The 14,038-nt window shown below is 38.1% G+C and overlaps 4 protein-coding genes across 4 annotated transcripts; 1 reads left to right on the top strand and 3 right to left on the bottom strand.

The window, feature by feature from the left end:
* Positions 1 to 575: 575 nt before the first annotated feature.
* On the bottom strand, positions 576 to 3,003 carry LOC147868373 (guanylate kinase 2, chloroplastic/mitochondrial-like). The gene is made up of 5 exons (XM_087318480.1): positions 2,838 to 3,003; positions 2,158 to 2,301; positions 1,952 to 2,083; positions 1,093 to 1,284; positions 576 to 925 (listed from the first exon to the last, which is right to left on the bottom strand). The coding sequence occupies exons 2-5, from the start codon at positions 2,188 to 2,190 to the stop codon at positions 587 to 589; spliced, it is 696 nt and encodes a 231-aa protein (XP_087174606.1). The 5' UTR covers positions 2,191 to 2,301; positions 2,838 to 3,003; the 3' UTR covers positions 576 to 586.
* Positions 3,004 to 4,127: 1,124 nt separating this feature from the next.
* On the top strand, positions 4,128 to 6,396 carry LOC147868372 (uncharacterized). The gene is made up of 5 exons (XM_087318457.1): positions 4,128 to 4,336; positions 5,041 to 5,239; positions 5,333 to 5,466; positions 5,566 to 5,811; positions 5,998 to 6,396. Exons 1-5 carry the CDS (start codon positions 4,199 to 4,201, stop codon positions 6,217 to 6,219), a joined length of 939 nt encoding a protein of 312 aa, XP_087174583.1. The 5' UTR covers positions 4,128 to 4,198; the 3' UTR covers positions 6,220 to 6,396.
* A 261-nt stretch (positions 6,397 to 6,657) lies between these two features.
* On the bottom strand, positions 6,658 to 8,131 carry LOC147868371 (abscisic stress-ripening protein 3-like). The gene is made up of 2 exons (XM_087318468.1): positions 7,924 to 8,131; positions 6,658 to 6,959 (listed from the first exon to the last, which is right to left on the bottom strand). Exons 1-2 carry the CDS (start codon positions 8,086 to 8,088, stop codon positions 6,801 to 6,803), a joined length of 324 nt encoding a protein of 107 aa, XP_087174594.1. The 5' UTR covers positions 8,089 to 8,131; the 3' UTR covers positions 6,658 to 6,800.
* Positions 8,132 to 10,254: 2,123 nt separating this feature from the next.
* On the bottom strand, positions 10,255 to 13,374 carry LOC147868370 (pentatricopeptide repeat-containing protein At3g09040, mitochondrial-like). The gene is made up of 2 exons (XM_087318446.1): positions 13,243 to 13,374; positions 10,255 to 13,141 (listed from the first exon to the last, which is right to left on the bottom strand). Exon 2 carries the CDS (start codon positions 13,124 to 13,126, stop codon positions 10,391 to 10,393), a length of 2,736 nt encoding a protein of 911 aa, XP_087174572.1. The 5' UTR covers positions 13,127 to 13,141; positions 13,243 to 13,374; the 3' UTR covers positions 10,255 to 10,390.
* Positions 13,375 to 14,038: the final 664 nt, after the last annotated feature.

Raw genomic sequence — 14,038 nt, 5'->3', positions numbered from 1 at the left:
TTGTTATCCCAAGCAGTTATTGGTAAAAGTTGTCTTTGCTAACATGTCCACTAGTTTTCTATGTATCTTCTGATTGGCCTCATGCCATGTCTAATTACCTTCAGTATTCTCTATTGAAGACAATGGATATATCTCCATGAGTACGTGGTTTTGAGAGGACGTGGATGAACAAAAGTTGAGGTTTTGTATGATGATTCCAAATGCAGCCATGAGATATCCCCTATTCTAAAAGGCATCATTGAACACATTTGGGTCGGATCTACATTTTTAATGTTCTATGACATTTCTCTCTATCTTTCAAGATTGTGTAAAATAGCCCACTGAAAAATCTACAAGAAAACACACCTCAATGGAATGCTGAACATGCACTTTAAGCATTGATTCTCACTGAAATTACACAGTTACGTTTTCTTTAAAAGTTAATTGTTTTCTGATAGTAAGCAGAAGATATTAAAAACAAGCTATTTTCTGATATTACACAAAAAGACGAAACAGGGGATGCGTTGAGACAGTACAAGCAGAATATGTAACTTATCATGACTTGATTGGCCTTTTATGACTATAATTTTCATAAGAACTGCTAAATCTACAAGCGAGCTACTTTCTGATGCACAAAAGCTTTCTCAGCATCAATAATTGAAGAGATTAAAGAGACAGACTCGTCCAGTTTACCGTCAGCATTGACAATAACGTAATCAAAGTCTTTTAAATAGTTGAGCTCATCTTTAGCTGCAGTTATTCGTTCCAACAACTTGTCTTTTGTCTCTGTTCTCCTTTGAATCAATCTCTTGACAAGAGCTGTCTCACTTTCTGCTACTAGATAAATGAAAATGGCATTGGAGCCAAGTATCTTTCGCATCGTTGCAGCACCCTGAATATCAAGCCTCAGAACCACATTCAAACCTCTCCCCAAGCTTTCTCGGATCTAGCAAAGTTATAAATATGTAAATTTACATGTTATGAAAATGCCCCTTGCAAATAAGAAGTTTGCTTTTTGGTTTTTTTAAAAATAGTCAGGGTATTTTTTGGAAAAAATGAGGGGTTAATTTCCCTAAAGCATATCTACTATAAATGCATACATAACAATCTTACCTGATCTTTGGGTATGCCTTTGTACTCTCCATACACAAGGGCATATTCAAGGAGTTCATTATTGTGAATCATCAATTCAAATTCCTCTCTTGATATGAACATGTAATCTTTGCCATGGACTTCGCCTGGTCTTTTTTCCCTTGTAGTCATTGTTATAGAGAAATGTATGTCTTTCCTGACTTCTTGAAGTCTCTGCTAACACAATCAGACAGATTGTGTTTGTGTTGCAAAGATTTACATCATGTCTAAAGAATGTTTTCTTTTTTATATTCTAAGGTTAATACCTTTTCATTAAAAAAGAAAGATTATGTTCCTTAAGTGATTGAAATGCAACATGTCAATTAAATAGAAATCTTTATTGACATAACTTGGATTCATTTGGTTTGAACTTCTTCAAAATCAAAGCAGCCAATACATAAAAAAGTTACACACATGTATTCCAACTAAGCTCACGATCAATGATGGTATGAATGTGTATCCAAACACAAGACATCCTCATGTCCAATGTTTAGATAACAAGGGAATATGTTGTCAAAACCTTTAACCAAGAAATGTCACATACAACAGTGAGCTGATAAATGCTGAATGTTGGATATAAGAACAATTGGTCACTTGTAAAATACGCATATACAGCTTTATGAGACTAGACTGCTCCCTTATGCCCAAAAAGTAACTCCATGGTGATAACTTGTTATTCTAGATAGCACGTTGACAGCATTGAGTTTCTTATAAATATAGGGCTGCTTATGCGGTAGCCAATGAATTGCATGCAAAATGAATTTTTAGAATACTACACTAGAATATATGTTCAAAGAGGAAAAACAATACATATATTCATATACACTTCGTTCATGAGTACCTTAATAACAGCATCTTTCCCAACGCCACTAGAGCCACTTATGACAATTACCAATGGCACAGGTAAAGGTACTTGTCGTTCAGTTCCCAATGGCGAACCAAAGTGTTGTTCTACACCTTGAAGCATCAAATTCTGCAGACAGATGCCAGTTTAAATTGATGTAAATGTTGTATGCAAAGCACTCATAATCCGTGAAGGAAACTTACGAGTTCATCATCAGAGAGTTCAGTAGATCTCATATCCTTTGTGTTTTTTTTCTTCAAAGTAGTTTGTCACAGTACTCTTAGCATGAGAAGAATGAAAATTGTCGCTTTTCAGCCTTCAGGTTAGATGAATGGTTTGTTGGAGAACTTCAAACAAGAAGAAAATTCAAGGCCTTATAAGCAAGAAAACCAACTGAATCGAATATTTGGAAGTATTTATTATCCCCATGCATCCAACCATCTCTGATTCATACTAGGACGTATACATTGCATGCCAAAAACGGGACAGATATTTTATTTTAAAGAACATCTATCTGAGAGATTTAGATGATTCATATTCATTAATGTAAGGACATATGCTGCAGAGCATAGAGCTCCTTCAACATAAGATGGAGCATGGTCGATCTAGCCGCATTTTTATGGTCAGTTGTGTAATGCTTACTCAGTTTTGAAAGAATCGGTCAATCGAAAAGGATAGAAAACGAATAATAAATTTCATTGCATGGCATGGTACATACATACATACATAAATAATAAATAATACTAATCATATAACCGAACAAATATGCATGCGTAAACGTGGAGATGGAGAATCACGGTCAGACTCAGAAGCAAAGTAGCTGCAGAACTATACAGAGCTGAAGTCAACATGAGAGAGAGAGAGAGAGAGAGAGAGAGAGAACCTGTGACGGTGTTTTGCGAAAAGAATATGTGATCTGAGAAGCTCTCATGGTTGATACTGTAGGGCAAAAAGCTTCGGTTTGATTCTACAGACAGAGAAGGATTTTCCATGGCTTCCCACACAATGAAGCAATGAATGATCCTTTGCTTTGCCATGCTCGCTGAGCGTGAGTGTTGTGATGGCAGGGGAAATAAAGAAATACGTATACCCACACACGTACACGTACACACATACACACACATATCATATCATCATCATTATCAATGATAATCCTCCTCCTCCTTCCTCTGTAGTTTCCTAAATATTGCAAAAATGCCCTCGGGTCATCGTACCGGTCATTCCTTCTTTTTTTTTAGAACATTATGAACTTATGACCCTGCACATAACGTGATATTTTTCACACCTTTCTCAACATGCGATATGTATTATGTATTATTTACCAAGCCATAATAAATAAACCAGTAGACCTTCTCGATATGTCCACTTAAAAAGAGCATACATACTCTAATTGGGAAAGAAATGTACAAAACATCATGATCTAGTAGTGGTGGACCATCCATCACCAAACTTAATTGGAACTACTACTTTTAATAAAAGTTGTTTCGATGTCATCTTAAAAAGGCATAAGGAGATATTATTAGCTTTAAAAAAACGGATTTACATAATACAATTTCTCAACATATTCCACTTCTGGGCGTAGTACAATATGTTTTGGGAATAAATTCAATGTTTTGACTATCAAGGCATGTTGTGGGTTTACGTGGGCCTTGTGTTGGAGGTTTACGTTGACACTTCTTTTGAATTTGGAATATATTATTTGGTTGTCATAGTCCCACTCGAAAGCACGCACGATTAAAGTCAAGGCTACTTGGTGGGTGACCCTTGAACTTTAAAAAGTATTGGGCACGCATTCGGCTCGGGGGGTAAGTGCCTGAACACGTTGGTTCGACCATGCTCTCTATGAACAAAGTCATTTTCATTTCGAACAGAATCAGAGATGGATGGGGGAGAGTTCCCGTAGATGTTTCCGGAGAAGATCATATACATGGAAAGAAAGATATATATTAACGTCTTCTAAGACCAAAATTGGCCCATGAGACGTCGTCTTGAACTCCCAGCCCTTGGGACCCTTGGGAGAAAGAGAAGAGAAGAGAAGAGAAGAGAAGAGAAGAGAGGTCCATTTTTGTAATTAAAGGGAAAGGTAGGGTGACACCGCATTCCTCTGTAAACCCTTAAAACCAACGTGGTCTTCTGAAGGGGAAAAAAACAGAAGAAAACCAGTCTGTAAAAACCCCTTCAACACACAGAGAGCAAAATACTACATTTTTCTCCTTCTTCCTCGTTTCAATCGGGCTGCAATTAATGTCGACTAACGCCGATTTGTCTCAGAAGAGGCCTTCTGGTAGCTTGCTTAGTAAGCAGGTGATCTCCGGAGGTGTCTCTGGTATGCTTGCTGATGCAGTTATGTATCCCATGATGACGGTTAAATCTCGCATTCAGGTATGGCGTTTTTCCCGTAATTCTTCATTGCTTAACATCTGCACCAGCATTATTAGCAAAGCCTTAAGAGAAAAGAAAGAAGAAACTCGCAGGTCTTTAGTTCTCGTTTCTGCCGCTAATAGTATTTGTTTGCTAATAGGCTTAGTAAATGATAGAACAGGGGAAAGAATAACGAGATAGAAAAGGAACGAAAACAACAGAATCAGAAAAAGGAATACGAATAATAAAGAGAGGATTGTTTCTTGTGTCTGCAAAATTAACAAGAAAAAACATGACAATGCTGTGATATTTCTCACAGTATCCTTGGCTAACATATCCACTACTATTGGTTCGTTTAATTCCGATAATTCTTAATGTAATTATCCTGATTATGTCATGAAGATAATAGTGAAGAGAGTTTAAGACATGCTTCATATCCATCACTGGTAGAGGATTTAGCTCTGATGAAAAGAACAGGCAACCCCAACATGTAGTAAAGTGATGATGATTCAGTGAGGGGTATGTTGCTGATTATTTGCTTTTATATTTCTGTCACACACATAAAAAGAAGATTAAAACGGCAGGTAGACAAACCCTTTGCTACATATGCATCACAGTTCAGTGTTTTTTAACAAAAGTAAGAGGAATTCCTTGAATGTAATTAACCGTGGGAGAAAAGCATAAGAGATACCAAGAGAAACACAAATTCCCTTGCTTTTTCGCAGGTTCAAGGTGCATCACTGGGATCGAGTGGTGGAACCAGTGCTTTATATGTATATAGAGGGCCTCTTCATGCTATCTGGACCATCTCCAATCATGAAGGATGGCGCACTCTTTACAAAGGTTATGCAACCATTTCTCAAATAGCACCAGCTCAAGCTTTGTACATGGCATCTTATCAAACCTCAAAACGTGTTCTGCCAGGTGCAAGGGGTTCTTTGGTCTGTTTAAGTGTGCATGAACTTCGTTGATGCGAACAGAATGACTGATTTTGGTAACTATTTTAATTGAGATTAGGTGGAGAGAACAGCCCAATTGTCCACTTTTGTGGAGGTATCATAGCCACATTAGTACAGTCATCTGTGACTGTCCCAGTAGAAGTGATAAGGCAGAGGCAAATGGTCCAAAGGAGTGGAGCAGATAGCTATAAGGTAGTCAGTTGGTCCGATACTTCATTCTAAAGTAATAGATTGCTTCCGGCATGTATCTGTTAACAGTTTGAAATTTATTTGGTACATGGGATTGTATAGGGTTCGCTTCATGCAGCCACTAGGATCTATCAAGTGGAAGGGATAAGAGCTTTATACAGGGGCTTTGGACTGGCCCAACTTGTGTGGGGCCCATATAATGCAATATATCTCCCACTATGGGAGGCAACCAAGAGAGGTGCAGCCCATTATTCAGGGGTCAAATCGGTACATGAATTAGAAGTGCATTGGGAGCTTTTAAGCTCATTCTTCAGCGCTTCTTGTGCAGCTGCACTCACCAACCCTATGGTAATAGTTCCCTACGTTGTTCTTAATTAATGCATGATCAAGTTGTAGAGGTTGAAGTTCATTTCGAGTTTGAAGTGGTTAAGACCTGTGATAATAATTGGTTGTATACGTTTAAAAAATGCATAATCAAATCTCAGAGTTTGAAATAAATTTTCTGAGTTTGAACTGACGGAAAATAAATTGCAGGATGTTATCAAGACAAGATTGCAAGTGCAAGGTAAGAGCAATGCATCTAACAGCACACAATATACTGGTGCAATTGATGCAGCACTGTCAATTATGCGCAAGGAAGGTTTCAAGGGTTTCTTGGGGGGTATCTCATCGAGGGTGTTTTGGATTGCTCCATCTAGCATGATTATGTTCACAACCTATGATCAGTTGATGAAAAGACTTGTGCCCTTAGCATGATTATGTTCACAACCCATAGCTTGAAAATGTCACCGAATCTATCGATTAAAAGCTTGACTAGCAGGTCCACTTGTATATACTTTTCTGCTGAAGATCTGTTCTTTAGCTGAGTATCATTTACTGCCCATTGACACTTGTATATAGTTTTTTGGTCATCATTGGCAGAATTTTGGCATTTTCACCTATGTACTTAGAACTAGAACTTGAGAAAAAGGAAAGACGTATTAGAATATAAATTTGGTGCATAGGGCAAGGTAAATCGAGGAAGTGTAAGAACACTAGATAGATATTTGTGTGCATTTGAGTTGGACTAGTTTTTGGCAGGCTCTTTGATGGCCTAGAGCAAAGAAAATGAATTGGTGGAATATCCATATTGGGTCATCATCCAACCATTAGGTATATATATATATGTATGTATGTATGTATGGACTTGTATGCACAACAAAATTAAAAGAGTGTATTAAGACTTGCAAGTCAGTAAGACAAACAAACAAATGCCCCTTAAGTTACAATCAAATCAGTTTTATTACATTCTTACGTAATTTGATGTATTCTTGTAAAATTTTGGCTGGTATATGGGCTTAATGGTGATTCTTAGCCTCTTTTTCTGCTTGTTTCTTATTATGATGCTCGTGAACAGCAGCTGCACCAGCCCCTATGGCTATGGCACCAGCAACTGTCTGAGCAATATGGTGTTTCTTTTCATTCTCAGGGTCCTTCTTTGCTTGATGCTTCTCATACTGATAAAACAAATTGATGTCAGGGTAATGCATTAATCTATTAATGAAATGAAACAAATAGAATTGAGCTGAAGTAATTTTACAAGCAAAAAGTAAGTGAAAAATAAGGCTTTGTGTTCTATGGATGATATTAGCAAATGTTTGTTCCTTGGTAAGGGAAAATGTTATAATTCGATGTTATGAACTTAAACCCTTTAATTGCAGGAAAATGAAGAAATGCATTGCTTGTTTTATACCCCTTCCTGTGTAGAATGAATGATAGATATGACACGTGTATGCTAATGATCAAGTGCAATTATAACGCACACACAAATTGATAGCTACTCCCAAGATGTTTGTAAACTGTCACATTGGGAAACATATGATGAAAGCAATATGCATTGATTGGTGATGTTTAATGATCTCGTGATGGCATGCTGCTGTTAAATTAACAATGTTCAAGAGAGACATGCTTAACATACACAACATGTAAACATCAATGCATTACGTTGCTCATATGTAAGTAGGGATGCATGTAGAGGTATGTACACATTTCTCTCTTTCGTTATTAGATGTTGATCAGAAGGTAAATCTAAAAGTGGCAGCGTGATGAGGGAGGCCAAGGTGTTTATATAATTGCAACATTCATTACATAAAGTATTTGGGAGAAAAGCAAATATAATGAAGATATAAATATTACTGGAAGTTGGTAGTAATAAGGGTAAATAAAGTACAAAGACGTAATAGAAACCACAAATGTGAGGGATTATAGAGAGACTTTCCGACTTCTGATGGATTGGTCAGTAGTGCAATTTAGTAATCTTTTCGACATTACATACTTGGTTCCGTTAAAGAGCTTGCGGACGACCGGCGTCCATTGGGAAACGATGGGAATTGAGGGGGGGGGGGGGGTTTCGCATTTTATCTTAATGACCTTTGATGCTAGCTACAATGTAAAAGAGATGATGGGAAGCTTAGTTCATACCAATGCTACTCCACCGCTAAGGATGGCCCCGGCTTGGGCGAGGTGTTGGTGGTGGGCGTGCTTCTTTGCCTCAGCTTTAGGGTCAGAAGGTTTCGCCTCCTCTCCATCACCTTCCTTCTTGTGGTGGAACAGACCTCTCGATTGGTGTTCATGTTGCTCTGCCATTGATGATCTCTCTTGTCTTTCTCTGTCTGTCTCTGGTCTTGCTTACTCTGGAGTCTGGATCCATTCCCCATTCTCTCCTTCTTTTATACAGGCTCCATTCCATCCATCCATCCTTGCACGATTTCTTATTTCAAATATTCAACCAAGCATTGCTCTGTCCGCGCACGCGCACACGCACACGCACACACGCGCTCAAACATCTTTACACGTACATATACATACACTTGGCCAGATAAGTATCATTAATTTTTATCACATGAACTCTATAGGCACACGTTTATTGGTCGGCATTGGAATTTTTGTTTTTTGAGGTTTTTCACTAGGATTGTGTTGTTACTTCCGGTGAAATGTGGATTTCCCCTCCACAACATTAAGAATAGCTGGCAACGCACGAAAGTCAATGGACGACCCTTGCAACACTCCGATCATGTCTCCTACGTTCTCCACATGAAGGATAGATCATAGTATATATATACATACAGATGCTACATAATGCAAGCTTTCTAATAATAGTATATTGTTGTATATCAGTCTTTTCATATTATTCTTTTAACAAAATATGCCAAATCAATAGCTATGAATAACAATGATAGACAAATTGGATTTAGATAACTCCATATTGAAAATGATTTTGTTTTCAATTGATGATGGGAAAACTCTATGGTCATGCTTCTAAATTAAGTGTCATTTTTGTTGAATTGGTGATGGGGGGGTTACCATCATCATCTGAATAAAAGACTTTAATGACAACTACAAGGTGCATTCAGTGTTTCGATTTATTGATATAAGAAAAGCAAATGTAGGCATGGTGCTTTCTGAATCCCATGAACAATATGTATAATTCACTTTCTAATATAATCTTGTTCTTGATGAATGCACGTTCTATTCATCACTCTTTTATTCAATATCAATTCCAAAAGCTAGAGTGAATCATACTTTTGCTGAGATTAGAAGTGTAAAAGTATGCTTATCCAGTCGTCACTCTTTTATTCAATATCACTTCCAAAAGCTAGAGTGAATCATACTTTTACTGAGATTAGAAGTTTAAAAGTATGCTTATCCGCTGGATCATAAATTTAAGGTCTTATGTTTCCTTCTTTTACCTGGATTGTCAAAAGACACCAATTTAATGACTACGTAATGTTCTGTATCTCAATGAGCCCAAAAGATTCTCTTGATTACAGACTTGGAAAGGAACAAGTATCTTGTAAAGCAAAAGGTATGGCTAACTTATATAACCTTGAAGTTATGAACTCATTTTCTCCCACCAAGTACTACGACAAATATCCAATCTAGGATGGCATGAACCTACTGCAGTTGAACTTGGCTGAATTTGATTCATCCATAGTAGGCATTCATTCTTTGAGGATTAAATCAAGTTGTCATGTGGTGGACATGCACTTCCCATTCAATGATGTATTGAAAAAGATAATGAATATATGCTCTATGGAATCTTAAAATTTCTGGAATGTCCAAGAAATTGTTTTAGTTGTATCAAGACACAAGGAATTCATAATTATGTTCTACTTGCCTGAATATGCAACAACTACATTTGTGTTGCCCATTACTCAATATCAGCATACCTTCTATTAATGGTAGATACATTTTCAAACTAGGTTGGCAGCCTCCAACGATTGCATTAGAGTTACGTCCAAAGCGTTTATTTAGGGCCCCCATATATTTATGGACGCTTATATTTTGGGTTAGTGTTTTGCTTGTGCTTGTGTATCTCGCATAATAATAAATTGGTTTCTAAGTACATGACTTTGGCAAGGGCTTCATTTTACCTACAACCTGTGTTCAACCTAGGTCCAAAATTGGTTTTTGAAGGGTTTGTGGTTGCTGTATATCTTGTCTGGGCAGTCATAACTACCACATAAGCAGGTCCTGGTACTGATTGGTTCTGAAAATGCAAGATGCTATGCTATGCACTCCTGATTGAATCGGTTCAATAGTTTTGGGGTTTCCAATAGCATCTCGTTTTCTTTTCAGGTGGAATGGCGTTGCTTGTAAGACTCGGTGTTGGAGAACAAATACCCTCTTATCATCCTTGATGAGCCCTGCATTGAGATATTTGATTCTGAAGATGGCATACCTGCTATTGTTAAGCCCATTCTAGCTTTATTGGTTCATAGGTTTTTCTTTCAAGGCCAACAAATGTAATTTAACAGGGTGTCCATCGTCGCCAGAACATTCCTCTTATAGACATATTGGTTCTCTAATGGGAAGACTTAAGAGATTAACAGTTCCGGATAACTTCAAGGGATTCCCAAGCACGAGAAGCAATAAAGTTCTACACATGCTAAATCTCAGCTTCTATGTAGATGTTAGATATACAAACATATGCAGCTGCATCCGGCACACCAAAATGCTTGATATGTTCAAAGGCTTGTCTTCCAAGTTCCACATCACTCCATTTTTTACAGGCACCCATCAGTGTGTGCCAAGCCACAATGTCGGGATGGAAAGGCATTCTCTCAATCATCGCTATGACGTTATTTAGCTGTCCTGCACGACCAAGGAGATCAACAATGCAGTTGTATACCTCAGGATGTGGCGTTGCAGAATAACCTTTGTTCATAAGCTCAAAGAACATTAGACCTATATCAACTAGACCTGCATGGCTACATGCATTCACAATAGCAATACACGTAACTAAATTGGGTCGTGTACCTTCCCTTATCATTCTTTCGAAGTTATAGAAAACTTTTTCTATATCACCTACATGTGCATAGCCTGTAATAAGTGATGTCCATGAGATAATATCATGAATTACAAGCTTGTCAAATATTTCTTGTGCTCTTATAAGCAAGCCACAATTGGAATACATGTCAACCAACACATTGCCAATGATGGGATCTCTTTGGAGTTGCTTTTGACTGGAAATCATAGAATGTATTGCAAATCCTTTGTCTATAGTTCCAACGATGCTACAAGCACTCAAACTGCACACAAATGTAACGGCATCTGGAGAGATGTTCTCATATTGCATTTGCTCAAAGCACGTTAATGCTTCCTCGCCCAGTCCATGATTGACAAAACCCGCAATAAGTGCAGTCCAAGAGACCACATCGTGAACAAGTAATGTATCGAGTACCTCGAGTGCTTTTGAAAATAAAGCAAAATTTGCATACATATCAATAAGTGCGTTTCCTATAACCATCACTCTTTCAAGTCCTCTTCTAGCTATATCACTATGCAGAACTTGGCCCGCTTCTATGGAACCTGTGCTGATGCAAGCTTTCAGCATACAAGCAAGCGTACTTGCATTTGGAGATAGCTGCATCAGTTGCATTTCTTGAAAACAGTGCAGTGCTTCCTGGCAAAGTCCATGTTTTGCATATCCACGAATCAAAGCATTCAGTGAGTCCAAATCTTTTGAATGCATTTTTCCAAAAACCTCTTCTGCTTCTGCAAAGAAGCCACATTTAGCATACATATCAACCAATGCACTTTCTATTGAATTTATACTCAGCCATCCTTTTCTGATGACCTCAGCATGTATTTCTTGACCACTCCCAGCCATTTCTAGGCAACCACAGGCTCTCAATAGGAAAACATATGTGGGGACATCAGGAGAGACATGATAGGATTTCATATTTAAGAAGCAACAGAGTGCTTCCTCATTGTACTCATTTTTGACAAAACCAGAAATCAATGCATTCCATAAAACGGAATCCTGAATACACATCTGGTTAATTACTTGGAAGGCTTTGTCAAATGAACCACATTTAGCATACATTTCCACCAATGAGCCACCTACATCAACATCTTCTAACAACCCCTTTCTTTTAATATCAGAATGTATTTCCTCACCCTTTTCAATGATTCCTAGGTTGCCACATGCTTTCAAAGCACAACAATAGGTGACTTCGTCTGGAGAGATATCATTGAGTTTGATAGTTTCATAGAGACTTAATGCTTTTCTGCTTTGTCCGTGTTCTATATATCCTGAAATCAAAACAGTCCATGAGATTATATCTTGAACTGACAGCTTCTCAAACACCTCGTGTGCTTTTTCAAGCAAACCGCAGCTGGAATACATTTCTATTAAAGCATTTCCAATAATATTATCACTTCTTAGAAAACCCCTCCTTGCAATCTCAGCATGTATTTGTTGACCGGTTCCTGAGGCTCCAATGTTGCCACAAGCTTTCAATGTGCAAAGGAAGGTAACAATATCTGGTGATATATTATCATGTTGCATTTGTTTAAAACAGTTTAATGCATCTTCATCGTATTCATGTTCCGTGTATCCTTGAATTAAGGAAGTCCATGACACAACATTTCGTATAGAAAGCTTGTTGAATACTCCTTGGGCTTCATGAACCAAACCACAATTCATATACATATTTATCAGTGCATTACCAATATAATCTTCTTTTCCTAAACCATTACTCACAATCAAGGCATGCATCTCTTTGCCTTTATGTGTTGATCTAATGCAGCCACAAGCTTTTAAGGAACAAACATATGTGTTAGCATCAGGTATGGCGCCCTGAAGTTGCATGTGTTTAAAACAATTTAATGCTTCTTCCCCATGTCCATATCTACAGTATCCTGCAATCATGCATGTCCAAGGCACAACATCTGGGACATGAAGCTTGTCAATGATCTCCTGAGCCTTTGAAAACCAACCTGATTTAGCATACATATCCACCAATGTACTTGCAAGTCGGATGTCTCCCCCTAAACCCTTCTTGGAAATCTCAGCATGTATTTTGTCTCCCTTATCTATGGCCCCAACAATACTACATGCCTTAAAGATGCAAATATATGTAACCGTGTTTGGTATTACTTCTTCATGTTGCATTTGTTCAAAACAATCTAGTGCTTCCTCTCCATACCCATGTTTTACGTAACCGCTTATTAATGCTGTCCAAGAGACAACATCTTGAACTGGAAGATTGTTAAGTATTTCTCTTGCTTTGACAAGCAAACCACATTTTGCATACATATCAACCAGTGCGCTACCAATGAAAGGGTCTCTATGTATAAAACTCTGTTTAGCCATCTCTGAATGTATTTGAGAGCCCATCTCCACATCATGTAACTGAGAGCAAGCCTTCAACAAGGCCATGTAAGTACGCACACTAGGACATAGAATATCTTCTTGCATTTTTTTGTATAAGGTGAGCGCAAATTGAAACTTACCTACATTTATGCAGCCTGTGATGACAATATCCCAAGTGGGTTCTATTCGATGAATGAAGGAGTTGAAAAGCCGAAGAGCATACTGAAGTTTCCCAACAGATAACAAGAGAGAAACAAGGTAGGTCCTAATCAATATGTGGGCATCGAGGCCGGTTTCACACAATGTCAAGTGCAAACGAAGGATGATTGCAGGATTTTTCTCAGTTTCGCACCTTCGCAAACGATGTGACAAATGTAGATGTGGCAAGTGTTGCACTGACGATGGGAACCCCTGTAGTGAAGCAAGAGCAGCATGATACCATCTCCCGCTTGTCATCAATGCTTCCTTTATTCATTTCTAAGAAGTTGATTATTCTCTCTAGAGTTCCTTCATCCATCGATAAATGCTTACCGTAACCATGTTCAAGAATCTGGTTCATTTCTGAAAGGACGATCATTCTCAAAGCAGGGCGTCTTCATCCATCGATACATACTTTCCAAAAGCTCCATCACAATAGCTCCGGTTCAAGGCTCCGTAAGCTACCCCTGCTTGAGATGGAATTAGGATTAATGTAGCACATCTCTTATTTGCGAATAAGGGGTGAGTTCCTATGAACATGTTTCTATTTGGATTTTGCTCATATAAGCTTTGTGGGATTGGATTCTGCCTACTCTGTTTGATCGAATTGATTATTGATTGATTCGTAGAGGGAACTATGACCTGTTTTCACTGCCCAACAATGTTTGTACCATGCATGTGTAGGTTCATGTGCTTGAACGGTAGCTTATGCCCTGTTTGGTGTGGTTATTCACATCA

This window comes from Azolla caroliniana, unplaced genomic scaffold (assembly GCF_043228905.1).
Source record: "Azolla caroliniana isolate FFs.n. ecotype wild unplaced genomic scaffold, voAzoCaro1.0.p SCAF_1, whole genome shotgun sequence".
NCBI classification, from domain to species: domain Eukaryota; kingdom Viridiplantae; phylum Streptophyta; class Polypodiopsida; order Salviniales; family Salviniaceae; genus Azolla; species Azolla caroliniana.
Note: the sequence above shows the minus strand (reverse complement) of the source record. Positions and strands in the feature narration are given on the sequence as shown.